The 21,079-nt window shown below is 53.6% G+C and overlaps 1 protein-coding gene across 5 annotated transcripts in view; it reads right to left on the reverse strand.

The window, feature by feature from the left end:
• CFAP74 (cilia and flagella associated protein 74) overlaps positions 1–21,079 on the reverse strand; it is a 52,948-nt gene that overhangs the window by 29,824 nt on the left and 2,045 nt on the right. For 3 of the 5 annotated variants that reach the window (XM_066371989.1, XM_066371988.1, XM_066371992.1), the window contains exons 2-16: positions 17,819–17,911; positions 16,652–16,739; positions 16,366–16,512; positions 15,186–15,284; positions 14,188–14,292; positions 12,961–13,143; positions 11,790–11,900; positions 11,382–11,484; positions 10,692–10,849; positions 9,364–9,562; positions 7,721–7,879; positions 6,333–6,506; positions 5,689–5,807; positions 4,117–4,183; positions 3,603–3,692 (exon numbers count right to left, since the gene is read on the reverse strand). In XM_066371989.1, the coding sequence (XP_066228086.1) occupies positions 3,603–3,692; positions 4,117–4,183; positions 5,689–5,807; positions 6,333–6,506; positions 7,721–7,879; positions 9,364–9,562; positions 10,692–10,849; positions 11,382–11,484; positions 11,790–11,900; positions 12,961–13,143; positions 14,188–14,292; positions 15,186–15,284; positions 16,366–16,512; positions 16,652–16,739; positions 17,819–17,888 (1,872 nt within the window). In that variant the 5' untranslated portion in view covers positions 17,889–17,911. The remainder of the gene's footprint in view (positions 1–3,602; positions 3,693–4,116; positions 4,184–5,688; positions 5,808–6,332; positions 6,507–7,720; positions 7,880–9,363; positions 9,563–10,691; positions 10,850–11,381; positions 11,485–11,789; positions 11,901–12,960; positions 13,144–14,187; positions 14,293–15,185; positions 15,285–16,365; positions 16,513–16,651; positions 16,740–17,818; positions 17,912–21,079) is intronic. The other 2 variants (XM_066371990.1, XM_066371991.1) reach the window with 2 other exon arrangements.

A 21,079-nucleotide genomic window follows, 5' to 3' on the forward strand; every position in this document is an offset into this window, starting at 1 on the left:
GGTTGCTGGGTGGATCCCGGTCAGGGTACATGTGGGAGTTGGTCTATCTCCCCTCCTCGCAGTTAAAAAAAAATTATTGGCCCTGGCAGGTTGGCTCAGCGGTAGAGCATCAACCCAGCATGTGGAAGTCCTGGGTTTGATTCCCGGTCAGGGCACACAGGAGAAGCGACCATCTGCTTCTCCACCTTTCCTCCTCTCCTTCCTCTCTGTCTCTCTCTTCCCCTCTCATAGTCAAGGCTCTATTGGAGCAAAGTTGGCCTGGGAGCTGAGGATGGCTCCATGGCCTCCACCTCAGGTGCTAGAACAGCTCTGGTTGCAACGAAGTGACGCCCCAGATGGGCAGAGCATCTCCCCCTGGTGGGCATGCTGGGTGAATCCCGGTCGGGTGCATGTGGGAGTCTGTTTGCTGCCCCCCACTTCTCACTTCAGAAAAAAAAAATTAGTTTGTTATTGGACACACAAGTTATAAGGTGTAACTTGTGATGCTAAAAACCGAGAGGTAGAATGCAGCTGTACAGGAGGAGTGGCATTCTGCGGCCACCAAGGTTAAGCTGCCAGGCAGCCAAACAGCAGTTGTCACCTGAGAACGTTATGTGCAACCCTCAAAGAAACCGCAAAAAGAAGAGGGACAGAGATGACATTAGAAGAAACGAGAGAGGAACGTAAACATATCACAACAATGATTAAAGAAGTGAGTCATGCGAGAAAGGAGAGACAAACAGGCCATGAGACCCAGAGGACAGTGGCCCAGGGACAGCAGCCTGGCCCTTAAAAAGGAAGGCCACCCTGTCATCTGCCACAGCACAGATGGGCCTTGAGGCAAGGTGCTGAATGGGATAAACCAGTCACAGAAGACACTGCATAATGCCACTTACATAAGGTACTCAGAGCGTCAGGTACTAGAGGCAGAAAGTAGATGGTGGGGCCAGGGGCTGGGGGGGGGGGCAGCAGTGAGTGTTTATTGGGGACAGAGTTCCCATTCTGCAAAATGAAAAGAGGTTTCCAATCTGCCTAGTGGATGGTGATGGCCGGCAGTACTGTGAATGAATGTATTACCACCAGACTGTGCACTTAAAAAACGGTTAAGGGCTAAAGTCTATGCTATTGTATTTTACCACAGTAAAAGCCTGAAGGGAATAAGATAGAGATGTGAAGACGTGATAAAGAAACACAATGTGTGATCTTGACTCTGTCCTAACTCAAAAGACAGCAGGAATGAGAGGTGGGTTGGGGACACCGTGGCACATGGGAGGGATAATTAGGAACAGTGTTAGTTTAATTAGTATAGACTCTCAGACCCTGTTCTCACTTCTGCACTCCCCCTGGCCTGTGGGGGGGGACCCTCTCAGCCCCCATGGTGGAGGATGTTGTCACGTGACCTGCATTAGCGGATGAGCTGTCAGGAGAGGCACCATGAGGGAAAGTCTGCCTGTGACGTGCTCGTGTGTGGTTGGATCCCGTCGCCTCTGTGAGCAGCTTATGCTAGGGAAGCCACTGTCCCAGAGGCTGGGGCCCCCCAGCTCATCCACAGCCTGGAGTCGAGCCGACCTGCCCACCTGTGACCAAGGGACACATGTGTGTTGCTGATCCCAGCTGTGAATTTAGGAGCCATTTGGTATGCGGCGTCATGTGCTGAGTAGTGAGCAGGTCACTCAGGGGCAGTGCCACAGTGGTCCAGGGTCACAAGTGTGAGCACTGTCGAATTGCTCATTCACTGCGTAGGGGGGTCAGCAGAAGTGGGTGGGTTGGCAGGTGAAGCCAATGTGGGCGACTGCGTTCTGGTGGGTGTACGGAGGGGCATCCATGGTAGTGTTCTTTCTGCTTCTCACTGTGCTTGGAGTATTTCTTTCTTTTTTTTTTTTTTAAAGACTTTATTCATTTTAGAGAAGAGAGAGAGAGAGAGCAGGTAGGAGGAGCAGGAAGCATCAACTGCCCTAGGTGCCTTGACAAGGGCAAGCCCAGGGTTTTGAACCAGCGACCTCAGCATTCCAGGTCAACGCACTATCCACTGAGCCACCACAGGCCAGGTGCTTGGAGTATTTCTTAATGAAGAAAGAATCGAGTCTGCACAGCAAAGGAAACCATCAACAAAACACAAAGGCACCTGTAGAACGGGAGAAATGAATAAATCCTGTCTAATGAGGGGGCAATATCCAAGATACATAAAGAACTCATACAACTGAACAGCAAGAAACCAAGCAACCCAGTTAAAAGATGGGCAGCGGACCTGAACAGACACTTCTCCAAAGAGGACAAATGGCCAGCAGACACATGAAAAGGGGCTCAATGTCACCGGTCATCAGAGAAGTGCACATTAAAAGCACAATGAGCTATCACCTCACACCTGTCAGAATGGCTCTCATCAATAAATCCATAGACAAGTGCTTGCGAGGCTGTGGAGAAAAGGGAACTCTCGTGCACTGCTGGTGGGAATGCAGACTGGTGCAGCCATTGTGGACAACCATGTGGAGGGTCCTCAAAAATATAAAATGGAACTGCCTTATGACTCAGAAATCCCACTCCTGGGTTTATATCTAAAGAAAGTGAAATCAGTATCTTGACTGGATGAGCACCCCCCATGTTCACTGCAGTATTATTTATGACAGACAAGATATGAAAGCAATCTGAGCGTCCACTGGCAGATGAACAGATAAAGAAAGTGTGGAATATGTACAGTGGACTAGTTTTCAGTCATTAAAAAGAAGAAGGAAATCCCGCTGTTGGCAACCTGGATGGACCTTTTTTTTTTTAGACAGAGAGAGGGTCAGATAGGGACAGACAGACAGGAAGGGAGAGATATGAGAAGCATCAATTCTTCATTGCAGCACCTTAGTTGTTAATTGATTGCTTTCTCATATATGCCTTGACCGGGGGGGCTACAGCAGAGTGAGTGACCCTTTACTCAAGCCAGCAACCTTGGGCTCAAGCCGGTGAGCCTTGTTCAAACCAGATGAGCCCATGCTCAAGCTGGCGACCTCAGGGTTTCGAACCGGGGTTTTCTGCATCCCAGTCTGACGCTCTATCCACTGTGCCACCACCTGGTCAGGCTGGATGGACCTTGAAGGCAGTAAGCTGAGCGGTCAGTCGGACAGAGAGAGACAAACACGGTAGAATCTCACTTAAGTGGGATCTAAAACAAACAGAATTCACAGATGGGGGAACCAGTGGGTGGTTGCGGGGGTGGGGGAAAATGGGTGAAAAGGGTCGAAAAGGACAAAGTCCCAGTTACAGGAGATAAGTCTGGGATGCGATGGACACCATGGTGATTGCAGTTTAGGAAAACGAAAGGGGACACCACAGAGCTGCAGAGAGGACCAGACTCTCGGAGAAGCCCGAGGTCTCCTCTGACGCTCGGATCCCACAGACTGTGCTCCACCCAGTGCAGGGCATATCCGAGTTTTCCGTCATGGATGTGAGGTGTGCCTTCTCAGAGGACCCTCTGCGGCCTCCTCATCTGCTGACATCAACTGTGGGAGCCCAACCTGGGCACCACTGGGACATGGGAGGCCCTGCCCACCCTCCCTCTGGGACACACTCCCCACAAGGGCATTCCCAACCAGGACATCCCAAAAAAACCCTGGCTCAGGCGCCCTGGAGCTTACAGAACACTGCTTTGTGGAGCACTTCAATGGGACAGAAAACCTGCCCGTTTGAGCCAGAAATGAGATACTTCCTTCCAGATCTTTATCAATCTGAAAAATAAAATCCAACCAGTGTGAACGTTTGCAACTTTCCCGGTGACACGTGTGATGTCTGATAAGCACGGCCTGGACCTGCATGCTGCCCACCAAGTGCTGGTGGCCCCAGGGGCTGGCACACTGGTCAGGGCCTGAGGGACACCCTAACACAGACATTCAGATGCAAGGGCAAGCACTCACGTCGGCCAGTGAACCCGGACAGCCACCTGTGATTCTGTTCAGGATTTAGGGAGATGTGAAGTAGGTTTTAGAAATAAAGCAGCAAAACGGGCCCCACCAAGAGGCTGCGTGTCCACCCTCCATCACGACGTCTGTCCACAGAGCCGGAGAAGCAGCAGTGATGCCGCCCCCGCACTCTCCCCATGGGCTGAGAACTGTCCCCTTTTGCATCTTCTGGTTTCAGACCTGAGACACTCACCATGGGCTTGAAGGTGACAAGCACTTCGCAGGACATCCCGGCTGACATGGGACCAGGGGGGTCAAAGCTGCAGACACAGTGACACATGGCGTGTCCACAGTTAGATCTCCATGGATGGTGACCATCACTCAGGGCTCCACACACGTGACAGGCCAGCTAGTGTGACACACACTGCAGAGCGGCCTGCCTGAAGCTGACCCTGAGCTTACTACTGTCCGACTCCCCCTTCCCGCCTGGGCTGGGTGCTGCGCCCCGCGGCCCACAGCGGGCACTCCAGCAAATCTGAACGTCAACTGAGTGAGCAAATGGATGGAGGAAAGGAGGGAAGGGCTGTTGAGAAAAGTCACCGGGGGCCAGCTCCAGAAGGAATGATGCCATGTGGGTAGCAGCGGTCACTGATGCCCTGGGGACATGTGCCCGGCCCGTGGCCAAGGATCTAGGGTTCTGGTTGGCAAACTGCGGCTCGCAAGCCACATGCGGCTCTTTGACCCCTTTAGTGTGGCTCTTCCACAAAATACCACATGCGGGTGCTACCTCAATAAGAAATATACCTACTTATACAGTTTAAGTTTAGAAAATTTGGCTCTCAAAAGAAATTTCAATCATTGTACAGTTGATATTTGGCTCTGTTGACTAATGAGTTTGCCGACCACTGACTAGGGTCTTACTGCCAATGTGAGGGGTGGGTAACAGGGAGGGAGCCCTAAGTTCAAGGAGAGATGCAGAAGAAGGGCCTCAGCTTCACAGGGAGATGGGGAGGGAGTCAGTGCCTGGGCCCGGATCCTGGCTGAGGGAAGAAGACCCACCGGGAGAGGTTCTGACAAGAGGCCTATTGTCTCAAGGCTGGGTCTGACCTGACAGGCTGGATTTAGAAACAGACAAGCTTAGCACCGAAGACAGGAGTGTGTGCCTGGCTGGTTGTGTCCCCAAGGCACCAGGCAGCCGACTGTTCCAAACTCTGATTGGGAGGGAACAACTCCCCGGAGGCGGGGCCCCACCCTGGAGGTCACCAGACTTGGAACTTCAGGTCAGAGCGATTAACGGAGGTTCCAAGTGACATGGTTTCAAATGACTGAACACAGACAGGGCTACAGACACAGGAGAGAGCCAGACGCCATCGAGAAATACTGGCTAGTTGGGAAACCTCAGAAACTTTTGGAAATGAGAAACATGGCGACTGAAGTAAGAAATTTAGTAAGCGATGCAGCTGAGGGGGAAAGGTGGGCTGAGTAGTGACAGAACGGAGGACACACCTGGGGCCCATCTCAGAGGCAGGAGCCTGGGAAGTGGGAGGATGGGACAGGGGTTACTCGCCCGAGGGATGAGGACAATGCAGTGACTCGGGGACAGAGCAGTATCTGGAGAAACAGGGAAACAACCGCACAGCAGGCCCAGAGCACAGCAGCACAGGAGGCTGGGGCCGCAGCCCCAAGAGCACCTCTGGGAGCCACAGCAGAGACTGAGGACAGGGGAGCAGGTGCCCCAGAGGGGGGATGGTAGCTTGTCACCAGACATTTGGTTCTGAGCAGCAGGATTGGCCTGCTGCTCCGCACCCCAACGCTGTCCTCTTACTTGACGTGGATGAAGTCCCTGAGATGCTCATCCACGCCCTCCAGCTTGCAGTAGTTGATGGTGTAGGTGGCATTTATCAGCGTCATCTTTTTCTTATACACTTTGCCAACATCGAAGTCCTAGAAATAAACAGAGACATTATTACTCAAAGCTCCTTGGTGGCCGCATCAGCACATGCCAGCGGGGGGGGGGGGGGGGGGGGGGGCTGGGCTGCCCAGAAGGTGTCCAGCAGACAGCCATGTCCAGGGAAGGTTGTACAGGTTGACAAGTGTGGTAAAGGTCCTGGCACTTCCTAAGGCTGCTCCTCTGTGGTGCGTGGGGAGCAGGCCAACTGCAGGGATCAAGGGGCAGGGAACAGCTTCTTGGGGACCAGAGCTGGGAGCTCAGAGCTGGGAGTGGAGGGCTGGATTGTGTGGGGTCCAGGGCTGGGGTGACATACCGGAGCCCCCTCTCTCCTGCAGAGACTTCTAGGCATTCGCCCACTCACTCAGAAGACACATTGTCTTTGAAGGAGGCCTGAGGCCTCATGGGGCTGGTGTCTGACCCTCCCCAAAGAGGAGCCCGCTCATCCCCAGTACCAGGTGAGGAGAATGGTGTTGTGTACCGCACCCCCTGCCATGACCTGGGGTCCCCAGGGGGCTCACCTTGAAGTGGATGAGCTTGGGCTTGCTGTTGAAGGGCCGACCTTTGAACTCACGCCCAGACACCACCTGCTTGTGGACCACCCCGCTTCGCAGCTGCTCCATGGTGCGGGCCAGGATGTCCTTCTCCATCTTCGTTCCTCCCACAGGCTTCCGGTCCACATCCTCTCTAGGCACCTGGGGGTTCATGGGAACAGCAGCCTGAGCTGGTGAGCAAGGCCGGCCGGGCGAGGATCCCCGCCATAGTGAGGTGCTGGGGACAGTAGTTAACGACGCAGCCAGGCCCCAGGCAGCCAGGGCGCAGGGACATGCAGCCTATGCATGCGGCAGGTCACTGGAGCAGCCTGGCGTGAGCAAGTGTGAGCACAGCAAGTGGTCCCCCCTTCAGAGAAAGAGGAAACACCAATGGGGTCCCAGCTGATTTCCAGGAAATAATGGCAGAGTGGGAATTTACGTTTTCAAATCAGCCCGAGAAACAGTTTTCTAGACATTCTACAGGAAGCAACAGTTTCTCTAGTAGCACAGATCAAGGGGTTGCCGACGTGATAACTGAAGCCAGCTCTGGGTTTGCCTTTCTGCAAGTTCTGGGAGTCCATTCAGGGCCCTTGGTTAGGTCTGCAGGTGCCGACGCCAGCCAAGAAACTGGGTGTCCTGCTGCCCTTGCTGCCCTGGGTGGGGGTCCCCAGCCTGGTGGCCTGTTCTCTAGTGCCCACCGCCTTCGCCCTGGGCCCTGGCAGCCTGGCTTCCCCAGAACCAGCAGAACCAACATGGATTTGCTCTCAAAGCAATGGGAACCAACGTGTATAGAAATGAAGGGTGGGTGATGCCCACCCAGGGCGTTGCCTGGCCTTCGCTGGCTGGTGCGGAGACGCAGCCTCAGCCAGGGGCGGCTGTCCTGCGTGCACCCCAAACACTCGCTAATTTTTTGGCTCATTGAGCTGTGTCTGCTGCTTTGGCATCAGGAGCGTATTCCTTGAAAAAAGGCCGTCAAAGTAAGTTCTGAACTTGTGTCTTTTTCTAGAAATACACTGCTCACAAAAAATTAGAGGATATTTTATCCCTTCATATTAATTTTGAAATAGCCCCTAATTTTTGTGAGTAGGATATGTTTCCTAAAGAATAAAGCAGGAAACAATTAGGAAATGCCCCGACCCTTGAGTCCCTTGACTATGTCTCTCTCTCTATGTGTAGCCACCCACTGAGGATGGGGAGAAGTCTGGGATTGTGGCATCAGTTCCCGGGGAGGGGGGAAGCTGGGCAGCAGGGAGGATCCCCAGCAGCAGTGGCCCTGGGCCGGGACCAGACAGGTCCACAAGGACAGGGAGATGGAGACAGAGGAAAAGGCAGCCTGGCATCTCACTGTGAGCAATCGAAAGTAGGAAAGCAGGCACCTGCTGCGACTTGTAGTCCTCAGTCCAAAGCCCGGGGATTTCTGGCTCATCCAGCGTTTCGTCTTCTTGGTTAAGGATCCCAGGGTCCTCCCGGATGGACTCGCTGGACATGGCTTTCACTAGCCGAGGATGTTCGGAGTGTGAAGCATGGTCCTTCTCCTGGTCAGGGGGAGGAATAGAGGCGCTCACGGCAAGAAGTGGGGACTGTGTCTCGAAGCAAGACAGGGATGGCCTGGTGGGGGAGCCCTGCTGCTTTCACTTTCCTAGAGACAGGAGCACATGCTGTCCAGTAAGTTTTCTCCTTTAAAACACGACCTATGTATGCCTAATCTCCAATGATCACGAAGGCACTCTCTCACGGCTGCGCTGTAACCCTCCCTGACCCTCACCTGCTCAGCATTTCCGATTTTCCCTGAAAAAAAACAACACCCAGAAAAGTCCTCGTGGCTAACGGGACAGACCACATGGACTCTGTGCCCTGGAACATCACCCCGATACACCAAGGTTGCGGGTTTGATTCCCAGTCAGGACACAGACAAGAAGCAATCAATGAGGACCTGAATAGGTGGGAACAAACTGATGTTTCTCTCTTTCTCTCAAATAAAGAAAAAGTCAGGACACAGATGGGAGGGCTCGGGGGGGGGGGGGGATAAGACAGGGGCAGCTCCCTGGGGGCAGTGGGTCAGAGGTGACAGGAGGGCACAGGGGCAGGTGTGTGTGAGCTGAGCATAAGGCCTGGGACACAGGGAAGACTTAAACAGCATGTGGCGCGGAGTGAAGGCCCCACGGGACCGGAGGGTAAGAAGACTGAGGGGCACTGCTGGCAGCGTGTTGGTTGGAGCCAGTGACCTTGACCCCTTGACCTTCAGGTGCTAGGATCACAATGGTCACATGCAGATGTGGAAGTGCGAAACCAGGCTCAGGAAGGGCTCCTGTTGTCCCTGCCCCACACCCTCACTGACAGGTCAATAGGCAGTCTACTGGGGCAGCTGGCACAGAGCCGGCCCTCAGTAGGAAGGCATGAAATGAATGAATGGTGAATGTAAATGAGATGAATGGAAGACCCAAAGGAAAGCTGCCCCGTTCCCAAGATGGTTCAGAGTCTTTGGCCCCAGGTGGTAACCAGCACATGCGGTGAACAGTGCTCAAACCTGCCCCTGGCCTGTGACTGACCTTGGGTCCTGGCCTGTTAACTGGGGACAGGTAAGGTGGCCCGAGCCAGTGGCTCATGTGGCTGAGAAGGCACAGTGACCTGGGTCGTGTCCCCTTGCACATGAGCCGCCACCCAAGACAAGCCAGCTCCCAGGTGGACCCACGTGGCCTGCGGCCCACTTGCTGCGAAGACAAGCCCTGATGCTACCCTGAGTCCCTCAGAGGTAACTATGGTGGTGGTGGTGGTGGTGGGGGCATCAGAATACACCCACCGCTGGGGCTGCCTGACCTGACGGGGGCACAGGCTGCATCAGCCAGAGGTTGTGCGCCATGACAACCACCCTTGTGAAGAGCATGAAGAACAGGGAACAGGTGTTTCCTTTGTTCAGGTTCTAGTTGGGCAGCTCTAGGTGACGTCCCCACAACAACCGAACACCTGTGCCCATGGGTCCCTCTGCTCATCTGGAGGGGCAGGGACCTTGCCTGCTCACCACTGGGTAGCAAGGAGTCGCGGGGGTCTTCCCTTCGCTGAGGTCGGCGAGGTAGCCCCAGGTCTTGTCTCTCAGGGTCGGCCCGGCCGTGGCTTTGGCTGGAGAAGGCTGCCTCTTCCTCCCGCTCTCCTCGGCCTCCTCCTTCAAAATCCGACTCACAATCTCACACTTCCTGAGCTTCTGCTCCTCCTCAAAGGCTCTGGGGGAGATGCCATTGGCTGAGGGCAAAGTGCGTGACCTCCAGACCCTGGAGCGGGCAGCTGCTTGCTGGGCAGGCCCTCACCAACCCGTCCCTGAGCAGAAAAGGCCTCGTATGGACGCCTTCCCCCTCCCCGACTCCTGGGTGCCCAGGACGTGAACTTCCATCTGGTCCAGTCCCCACAATAAACCTTGACTCCTTGTGAGTGGCCCCTGCTCCTGGTTCCCAGGCTGGAGGCCAGGTGCCCTGAGACACACCATTGAGGCCATACACCCCAGCTGCTCCTCTTGGGGCCTTTATGTGCTGGGCCCGCTCCAGACTAAGGCTCTTGGAGGTGGCAGAGCTGCTCTGGGAGCCCCCACTGGGGTTGTTGGATGGTGGCAAAGTTCTGAAGTGACGCTCAGGGAATCATAACTCCCAGACAAGAGAAAGCGTCCCCAAGTGAGAGGACCAGGAGGCCACATGTGAGCAGATACTAACAGTGAGCATGCCGGGGAAGTGAGGGAAGAACAGACCTTTCCAATGGGGCTGGAGATCGGGGATGACAGGACAGAAACCTGGGCCTGGGCTGTTTGTTAGGAAGCCACTCCTGCAGGGACACCCTGGGTGGGAGGCCTACAGGGACCCTCATCTCTCAGGGGAGGGTGCAGCTTGAGGTGTGGTGTATAGGGACCTTGCAAGGCCAAGGGGTGTCTCAGTGAACAACGGGGGTGTGTGCTGTGCTGAGAAGGCAGTGCTGAGCTCTGCTTTGCTGGGACCTGAAAGTGATGCCTAGAGGGCTGAGCATTAAAGATGAGCCCAGGCAGCCTGTAGCCCCCAGGAGGGCCCAGGAGCAGGGCGAGTGAGCAAGTTGGGAGCCTTGGAGAAGATCCCGAGAACCCAGGCCAAGAACCTCTGGGTCAGTGCTAGGGGTGACCGAGAGCAGGAGGAGCTATTCCCTGAGGCTTGGGACAGGCCCTGCCTGCTGCTGGGGCTCTGGACAGGGGAAGTGTGGAGGAAGGGGCTTGGCAGGAATGGGGGAGGGCTGGAGTCCCATCACTGCATCCCTCAGGCTTGTCCTGGGCGAGGGTGGCCCAGGAAGAGACAGACACACCTCCCACCGACAGACAGGCTCCCCCTGGGGCCTTACCGTTTCTGGGCCTCCAGCTCTTGGCGCCGGCGCTGGTGGAAAAGGTGCTTGAAAGCGTCCCCACCTTGGGCCAGGATCGCCTGCTTCTCGGCCTGGGCTTTCCGCTCAGCCAGCTCTGCCTTGGCCTGGCCCCAGGCTTGAAATTTCCGAAGTGTCTCCTGGGGAACAGAAAACACCGGGGGTTACAGCATTAGCGTGTGCGTGCACACTGGCACACACATGTGTAGACACACACACTGGAGCTCTCTCTGGCCCCGATTATGTGCTGCCTTCTCCTCCTGAGTCCTCGGGGTGGCCAGAGCCTGCTGTCCATGCAGCTTGGTGTGACTGGCCTGCTCCCCTGTGCTCCCTCGCTTTTCTGGGCCATGGGCTTCCCCCCAAGAGGCAGGCTCTCTCTTGCCTCACAGTCTTTGCAGAAGCTGTTCCCCTTTCCCTTTCTGCTCTCCTGGCCTAACTGCACACCCGCAGGCTCAGGGCGGTGTCATCTCCTTCAGGAAGGCCCAAGCGCTGGAACCCTGTCATCGCTCCTCCCACAAGACAAGGTCCCACAGGGACAGGTCATGTACTTTCCTCCAGCCTGACCCCTGCACCTGGCGAGCAACCTGAGACGGATACTCTGTAAGCCCCAGGGAGCAGCCCCGAGGAGCAAGGGTTCTGGAGGGCAGTGGTGGGTGCGGCCCGGGCACCTACCCGGTTGGCAGTGATGCTGGTCTTCAAGGCCAGCACGGCATCCATACGGCTTCTCCTGAGTTTGCGGGCCTCCAGCTCCCGTTCCTGCTCCTGCTCCCGAACCCTGGGGAAGGAGCACTGTGAACTGGGCCACGCCCACCTGGCAAACAGCCCGATAGCAGTCAAGGTGCCCGGAGATTAGGCCGTGGCAGACGGTGAATTACAAGGGGAACATGGTCTGAGACATGCTTTTTTCTGGACGAGAGGTTCCTGTGCCCTGTGGTCCTTTCCTGTTCTAGACACACACAGGTGAGCAAACAGCTTGACTGAGAGCACAGATTTATTCTTTTTTGATGATAGTGTGATGAATTAAAAACAAAGGCAGGCGATCTGCATGCTGCAACCCCCCATCGAGAGAGAAAGTGCTACCTTCCCAGGGAGGCCTTTAAGAACTTCACCGCAGCCCTGTGGTTCTTCCGGGCATCTTCCACCAGCTTCTGGTGCCGGAGCCCGTGCTCTTTCTGGAGGTGCATGGTCTTCCTGCGGAAACATGTGGAGCGGAGTAGAGGGAGATGGCCGGTGATCGGAATGCTGCCCTGAAACAAGTCTTAAGTGCAGACTTTGGAACGCCAAGACCGCGGTGGTGGGACACTACCCCGGCAAGCACTGACAAAATGGTTTACTGGAAGCTTCTGAACCTTATAGCCATGTCCTGCAAACCTGCAAGGTTTTAGTTCATCTTCCTTCTCTGTTCCTGAGTCTATGCTCTGCTAACATGCTTGCTGATTCAAGAAACAAGTAAATATGATGAGGCTCCAGAAATCTGGGCTCTCAGTCCTGGAGGCGGGGAGTCCCCTGTACCCATCTTTCTTCTATGTTGCGTGTTTTTTCTCAGACCTGCAATGTCTTCCTCTCGTGCATACCCATTGCCAAGCTGGTCCCAGCAGCATTGGCTCTCTAACTCCTACCCGCCCACCGCAGGGCATAGCCACAGGGCACAGCACCCAGGGCTGGAAGGACGCAGGGCAAAGTGGGCATCATAGGCAGCAGGTTGGTAAATGCCTAGGGAGCTCAGCCCCAGAGGGGAGTTTTGATCCAGGCTGGGCTGGGTTGGGGGAGCCCAGGAACCAGGACCAAGTAGGTGAGGAATTAGGGGACTTAGATCCCACAAAGGCAGCAGGAGGTGTGGCCTAGGATTGAATGAGGTGGGTGTGGGGAGGACTCAGGAGGCCCCAGGATGAAGATGGAGCTGTTATGAGAAGGGGGCTGGGAGCAGAGAGGACTCCCCCACACAACAGGTGCCAGTGGAGGGCATACAGTGTTCAGGTGAGGGGTGCTGAGTGCCATGGTTGGTGACATGTGACATAGGGAGGCCGGCCATGCATGCCCGGGAGCCTAGGTCTGGGGACAGGCAGGCACTGAGCCTCTGGAGGATAGGGAACCGGTTGGGAGAGGGGTGGGTTCACAGAGGAAAAGCGATGTGAGGCCAACAAAAGAGGGTTATGGCTCCGGCGGGCGGGACCACAGACAAGCTGAGCCTGTGCAAGGAGGGACAGGGACATGGCAAAGCTGGGGCCTGTGTGTCCCTCAGGCCACCTACCTGACCCTCAGCAGCCGGTTCCTCTCTGCCTTCCCCCAGGCCTCTTTCTCCTTCTCCTTGCGGAGCTGCTCGGCCCCTTGCACCTGCAGGCGCCTCCCAGCGGCCTCCACCTCCTCCTCTCTGATGGACTTCTGCATGGCCTCCAGCTGGCCTTCTCGGATTGCGACATGCCACATGGCACTCCTTGCAAAGGAGAGGCACTTAATTTTTGGCAATCTGAGGCCGAGTGTCCACCCCAAGGATCTGGCAGGGCCTGAGCACTGAGTTTTAATATATACTCCGGGGGGTCACTGGACATCTCTGATGGGTCAGCTCCTCCTCCTTGGAGCCCTCTGGGCCTGTCATCACCAGAGACTGAGGCTCCCCCTGTCACAGCACCACCCACCCTCGCCGCCCTCCACACCAAGCCAGGCCCAGGACCTGCCAATAGGTTTCCCAAGCTCCTTAGTCACTCTGCGAGCTATTTACACCTTCAGACATTCCTTTCTCACTTCAGTGAGCTAAAGGCAATTTGGATGTTCACAATCAAACCCTGACCAGTCAAGCACTCAGAACAATACCACTTCTCCTTCCTGGGGGACCTTCTCAAAAACTCATGAAGCCAGCTTAAAGTTGGAGCTGGCTCTTCTATGCAAGGACAAAGAGCAAGAGACAGGAAAAGGGAAACGCAGTGGATGTCATAGTTCTTAAGGACGCAGACAAACGTGAGAAAGAGGAAAAAGCCTCAAAAGGCGAAGCTGTGGTCTCCCAAGTATTTCACCTAAGTTTCCATTTGATTTTTAGGTAGCCTGAAAGTCAAGATTATATGTTTTGTCTTTTTCTTTTTCTTTTTAGAGAGCTAGAGCTAGAAAGAATTTTTTTTTTTTTTTTTTTGTGGCACAGAGAAACAGATAGGGACAGACAGACAGGAAGGGAGAGAGATGAGAAACATCAATTCTTCTTTGCGGTTCCTTAGTTGTTCATTGATTGCTTTCTCATATGTGCTCTGACCGGGGGGCTACAGCAGAGCAAGTGACCCTTTGCTGAAGCCAGCGACTTTGGGCTCAAGCCAGAGACCATGAGGTCATGTCTATGATCCCACGCTCAAGCCGACAACTTTAGGGTTTTGAACCTGGGTCTTCAGCGTCCCAGGCTGATGTTCTATCCACTGTGCCACCGCCTGGTCAGGGTTATGTTTCACCTTAAGCTGCCAAGCTGCTGATGGACAAAAGCGGCCCTTGAACTCACTCGTTCTCCCTCAGCACGGCCCTGATTTTTGACAGCAGGCTTCTCTCGTTCTCCAGCTCGGTGCACAGGCATCTGGACTTGGCCCGGAGGCGGCCCACGGCGGCCCTGAGTGCCGCAGCGACAGCAGGAAAGGACCGTGGGAAAGGTGTGTCAGAGCTTGGGCCCCTGAGAGCAAGCTCCTGGGGCCTCGAGGCCCACACCTCCCCAAGCCCCCACTGAAGCTCAGTGCTGCCTTTACCTGGCCTGTCATTTCCACTAGAGAACCCCAGTCACCCCAACTCTCCGTGGGCCTCTCATGCTTCTTCTCCAGAATGGGGGGCTGGTTCCCACAGTGGCTGGCCCCTTGTTACAGCAAGCCCATCCAGGTTTGGGGCCAGGAAGGACCCAGAACAGCCAGTGAATGACTTAGAAGCAGCAGAGGGGCCCAAAAGCCCCCAAGGGACCATGTGGACTATCAGTTATCTCCCTCCGTTCCCTCCCGGAGCCGTGCTCCCTGGACGCTGTGCAGTCATGTGAACCCAGTTCCGGTATCGGACAGAGCCATTCCGTGGGGATGCGGAGATGAGCAGGGTGGGAGGGGGGTGGGCAGCACAGAGAGGTATATGGCCCCCAAGACCCCCATGTGACCTCCTCACCAAAGCAAAGTCCCTGTCCCTGCACTGTCTTCAGGACACCGCTGCCCCTCTCCAGGCCCAGGGGCCCCTGGGCCTCACACATCCTCACAACTCAGAATGTTCTTCCCCAGTCACTGCCCGGCAGCATGCTTCTGCCATTCGGGCCCCAGCTGGAGGTCACCTGCCCTCCCCTGGCTATCTGCTTCAAAGTGACCCCGTTCTTGGCCTCACGCAACCAACTTCCTGTCTTGTGACCACCTGACACTTGGTGTTCGTTCTGGGTTGTGTCCATTCCTCACACTTGTGGGAGCCTGTCTGCGCCCCCTGGCCACCTGCTTGCCCACCCAGCTGTCCACCCTGCCTGGCTGCAGAGCTGAGACCTACATGTTGTTGGCCTCTCTCTCTGCAGCCTCTTCAGCGGCCACGCTCTCCTGCTGCGTGGTGAGGAGGGCCATCCGCTGGCGGCAAGCACGCAGCTCCTCTCTGAGAATGAAAGCCAGGATGTGGATAGATGGTGTGAAATTCGGCCCTCTGCCTCCTGCTCCCCGGGTCGCCCGCCTGCCCCTCAGCCTCAGAAGGGGACTGCACCGGGGCTGCAGACATGTCTTCTTTTCCAGGGATTTCTAGTCAAGCCTCGTGCAGGGTCTTGTCCACCTGTCTTCTGAAAACCCTGCCAGGGAGCCTCCTATTTCAGTGACTGGTGCCCAAAGAGGTGTGACCACGAACCAGCACAAATAAGCTCAGGCACGTGAGGGGCTCTCCAGGGTGTCCAAGGGACACAAAGGACACAGGCTGTGCTTCACCAGGGGTCCAGAGCACAGACCCACAGGACACCAGACCAACACGGGGCCTGTGTTGAATTCTGGCTCAAAATGCCACTCTGTGACACGCCTGTCACCTAAGTTTAAAATAGAAAACTCAAAGCCCTGCCTCTAAAAGGCATCTGGAGGACACGGGGGAATAGACTACATGAGACTATCAGGAGATTTTGGTTTTCTTCAGTGAATCATGGTACTGAGGACATGCAAAAGAATGTGTTGTGTAGGAGACACTGAAACATTCAGAAGTATCGTAATGTCTGCAGTTTGATTTTAAATAAATGCAGCAAAAAAGTCATAGATATGACACAAGCACACACCTACAGAGATAAATAATCAGAGGTTGACAGGGAGTTTGAGTCGTACATGGATGACGGCCATGTGACCATACACACACACACACACACACACACACACACGACCAGAGGCAGACAGAGATTCTGAGTGGTACATGGGTGATGGCTGTGTGATTTGTTTCCAATGTTTCTGTATGTCTGAGATGTTTCTTCACAGAAGTCTAGGGAACCCGTAGAGGGTACCATTGCTGATCAAGTGGGGTGGTGGTCAGGGCCGCAGGGAGGCTGAGCCCAGCAGGACCCCAGAGGGCAGGCATGGGCTGCTACTACCCAGAGGCTGGGTGAGGCATGTCCAGCCAAGCGGTGGAGGCCCCAGCCCCCATCCTGTAGGAGAGCAGATGCGAACAGCCTGCCGAGCCCTGGGGACCGCTCACTTGGACCACAGCTTACCTGGTTTTCTGAAGAAAGACATCTTTGTCTTTGCGCAGCTTGTCCAGATAGCGCATGTCCATCTGCAGGTGTGCGGCCTGAATCCTGTCCTGGACGCTGGCTATTTTCTTCCATCTATCAGCGCTGGTCTTCTGCTCTTTCTTCGGGCTGAATGCAGAAAAGACACCCGCTGCCACTGTACAGCCAGCACGCCCTATAGGATGTGTCCCCATGCTAGCTGCCCCGCTGTGCTCCACCGTGGGCCCCTGAGGCTGGGGTAGAAAAGCTGCTCCCCCCCATGAATTACCTGCAGCTGCCTCCAGAGTCAGCAAGGTTCTCAGCTTCCTGAGGAGGAAATTCCACCTTCAACTCTGGGTCTTCCAGCTCATCTTCTTCTAGAAATAGAGGGAAAAGTTAAAAAATGAAAACAAAAACGCAGATCTAGACATTCAAGACTGAAGTTCTAGAATAAATGTCGACACACTCAAATGGGGGCAACCGTGGTGGTGGCCTCCCAGAGCAAGGGTTCTCAAAGCGTGACCCCTGGGGAGGGTTTCCCTAAAACTCTTTTGGGGGGATCTGCAAAGTCAGAACTATTTTTATTATAATACAAAATGTTATTTCTTTTTTTACTCTTGTTTCACAAGTGGAGTTTTCCAGAGGCTGCATGACATGGACGTCACAGCAGGTAGGAGAATCCAGCTGTCTTCCATTAAACCAGACTCTGGATAACATGTAATAGGTTTGTCAATTGCTTTTTTAAGTGAACAAATACATTTTCAGCTTTAATGTTTAATACAGTAAACACTGGACGTTATAACCAGCATAAAAGCCCTTTGGGTCTCTGATAACTTTTCAGCGTGGGGAGGGGTTCGCTGACAAGAGCAGTCTGAATCACTGTCTCAGAGAATCGCCGTGGACTGCCAGCTACCGCGGAGACCGCTCCATTCCTCACAAATCTCCAGAAAACGATGGAAAGGGAACACAGAAAAACACTGATACAGAGTCACAAGCACAGGAGAGGGGAGACTGTGGGTGAGCACAGCTCAGCACAGCACTGAGCAGGCCAGGTGGGCAGATTGCGGATCAGGAAACCACGTTCATCCCGGGGCCCAGCAGTTGCCCCAAAGACACTTATCTGAGAAAAACTTCAGACCACCAGAGATAAAAAAAAACCCCGAAAGCCTCTGGAAAAAAAAAAAGGTCATACTCAAAGGGCTGGGATAAAAACGACATTAGATTTTTCAATAAATATGTTGGAAGCTAAAAACTACGGTCTGCCTCTTCCAAAATTCTCAGACGAATTTGTCTTTGTTTCAACTAAAACCAGAGTAATATAAACTCCCTCTCTGGAAAAAGTATGTGTTTAAGAGATGTAGTCTCTTTGGAAAGAAAAGGAGGGGAGGGACATGAAGCACGCCCTGGGTCTCCCTGCTGCTGAAACGCATGTTATTTGTGAAAAAACGTGCATTACCGTCCTCCACACATGGGTCGTTGTCCAAAGGCTCCACCTGGGGGAACAGACTAGCAAAACCTTCTTCCATCTTGGGAGGCAGGAATTAATTAGCTATAAAATATTATTGTAGAATATAGATGAACAAATTCATAGATTTTAAAAAATAACCTAAAACATCAGATTTCATAACAATGGACAATTTCTCCTGTAAAAAGACATTAAGAAAATGAATAGATAAGCTGGATAAATCATTAGTAAATCAATGCTAGTAATTAAATTTTTTTATGTATTTTTTTTGTGGGTTTTTTTTTGTGACAGAGAGAGGGACAGATAGGAACAGATAGGAAGGGAGAGAGATGAGAATCATCAATTCTTCGTTGCAGCACCTTAGTTGTTCAGTGATTGCTTTCTCATATGTGCTTTGACCGTGGGCCTTCAGCAGATCGAGTAACCCCTTGCTCAAGCCAGCGACCTTGGGCTCAAGCTGGTGAGCCTTGCTCAAACCAGATGAGCCTGCACTCAAGCTGGTGACTTCGGGGTCTCGAACCTGGGTCTTCTGTGTCCCTGTCCGACGCTCCATCCACTGCGCCACTGCCTGGTCAGGCTAGTAATTAATTTTTAAAACGCTATATAGCCTGACCAGGTGGTGGCATAGCGGATAGAGCATTGGCCTGGGACACTGAGTAACCAGGTTCAAAACTTTGAGGTCATCTCACCCGGTGTGAGCTCTGGCTCACCAGGTTGAGCGAGGGTTGCTGGCTTGAGCGTGGAATCATAGACATGACCCCGTGGTTGCTGGCTTGAGCTCAAAGGTTGCTGGCTTGAAGACCAAGGTCACTGGCTTGAGCAAGGGGTCACTGGCTCAGCTGGAGCCCCCCATCAAGGCACGTATGAGAAAACAATCAATGAACAGCTAAGGTGCCACAACTATGAGTTGATGCTTCTTATCTCTCTCCCTGTCAATGGGTCCTGCCCCCTCCAAAAAGAAGCCACAGAGAGGCCCTGGCCGGTTGGCTCAGTGGTAGAGCGTCGGCCTGGTGTGCAGAAGTCCCGGGTTCGATTCCCGGCCAGGGCACACAGGAGAAGCGCCCATCTGCTTCTCCACTCCTCCCCCTCTCCTTCCTCTCTGTCTCTCTCTTCCCCTCCCGCAGCCGAGGCTCCATTGGAGCAAAGATGGCCCGGCGCTGGGGATGGCTCCTTGGCCTCTGCCCCAGGCATTAGAGTGGCTCTGGTGGCAACAGAGCGATGCCCCGGAGGGGCAGACCATCGCCCCCTGGTGGGCAGAGCGTCGCCCCCTGGTGGGTGTGCCAGGTGGATCCCGGTCGGGCGCATGCGGAAGTCTGTCTGACTGTCTCTCCCCGTTTCCAGCTTCAGAAAAAAAAAAAAAAAGAAGCCACAGAGAAACAAATGTGCTTTAAAGGGCTCGAGAGGCATATATATATATATTTTAAATTCAGTGAGAGGAGAGGAGGCAGAGAGACAGATTCCCACATATGCCCCAACCTGGATCCACCTGGCAAGCCTACAAGGGGCTGATGCTCTGCCCATCTAGGGCATTGCTGGGTGAGCAACCAAGCTCTTAGTGCCTGAGGCAGAGGCCATGGAGCCGTCCTCAGCGCCCAGGGCCAACTCGCTCCAATGGGGCCTTAGCTACAGGAGGAGAAGAGAAAGATAGAGAGAAGCGAGAGGGGGAGGTGTGGAGAAGCAGATGGTCACTTCTCCTGTGTGCCCTGACTGGGAATCAAACCTCGGACTTCCACACGCCAGGCTGATGCTCTCTACCACTGAGCCAACTGGCCAGGGCTCCGAGAGGCAGAATTTCAAGGAATCCTGCAAAATATCAATAATGTTCCACTGGAACAGCCTGTTTCCCTATGAGTGTGTGAGGGGCAGGGCTTTTGGAGGTTTTACAAGGTGGTCAAAGCTGATCTGCTCTGTGCTCGTGATTCCAGGGGGCCATCACACGTAGCTTGGTTGGGGCCCCAGCAGATGACAAGTGGGTCGCAGGTGAACCTGACACATGCACACAGAGTCTCATTTAAAGTGATTCCACTAAACCACAGGCTCTCTGAATGTCGGTTAAGATGGCGGCAGTTCCAGACTGGTAGCCTCTGATCCCTCTACATCCTCACTAGGCAGCAGTGGAGGACTCCATTACTTTGAGATGTGAACCAACAGGACAGGAACTGGGAGAAGAAGCAGTTTTAACAAAACAGAGGCTGGGGAGTGGGAGGACAAGCGGGAACCGCCCTGCAGGTCGTGCTGACCCAGACACAGGTGGACCCACTTAACCCCCGAAACCCGGACACGATGCATGACCTGTGCCAGCTCAGGAAGTGTCTGAAACGTGGGGGTGAAGTCAGGTCAGACAGAGATTTGCTGAACCTATTTCAGAGAAGCAGCTGGAATTCTCTCTTTGGTAATGGGGCTGGCAAGGTGCCAGCCACCGCACTGAAAATAACCGAAAATGCTGGAGAGGCTTGTATTTTTGAATCATCTGGAGAACCTTGAAGGATGGATGAGAAAGATAAGAAATGTTTAGGTCAAAGTTGAAATGAAAGCTAGAATATATATCTATATGTTAAATGACTATGCTCAAGAGGAGCATTTTGTCAAATTGGATTAAAAACCAATGACAACAACAACAAAAAAATCTAACTCTAGTACTTAAAAAAAGAGGCATCTAAAGACAAGCTCACAGAAGCACTGCATTTAAAAGTCAGGAAAAGCCCTGGGCAGGTAGCTCAGTTGGTTGGAGCATCATCCCAAAGCACAGAGGTTGCCGGTTCCATTCCCGGTTGGGGCACATGCAGGAACAGATCGATGTTTCTGTCTCTCTCTCGCTCTCCCTTCCTCTCTCTCTCTCAAAAGTCAATAAATATTAAAAAAATATTAAAAACAAAAGTCAGAAAAAGATTAACTTGGTAAAAATTGTAAATAGGAAGCTAGTGGAGTCATCTAGAAACAGACAAAATGCTTTAGGCAAAAGGCAGTCAGAGCAGTAAGCGGGTCATGTCATAGCCAGATGTCCGGTTCACCGGAAAGAGACAACCCTTCTCAATTCTGATGTGTTTAATAATAGCCCTAAGGTAAATCAAACAAAGGTGACAGAATGGAATAATGTATCAAAATCTCTTATGGAAAACTTTAACACACCCTCTCAGGAACTGACAAAACTAGATAAAATAGCCATTTGTGACATACATTTTATTTATTTTTTATTTTTTTATATTATTTTTTGCATTTTTCTGAAGTGAGAAGCTGGGAGGCAAAGAGATA

This window comes from Saccopteryx leptura, chromosome 3 (assembly GCF_036850995.1).
Source record: "Saccopteryx leptura isolate mSacLep1 chromosome 3, mSacLep1_pri_phased_curated, whole genome shotgun sequence".
In the NCBI taxonomy this organism is placed as follows: Eukaryota; Metazoa; Chordata; class Mammalia; order Chiroptera; family Emballonuridae; genus Saccopteryx; species Saccopteryx leptura.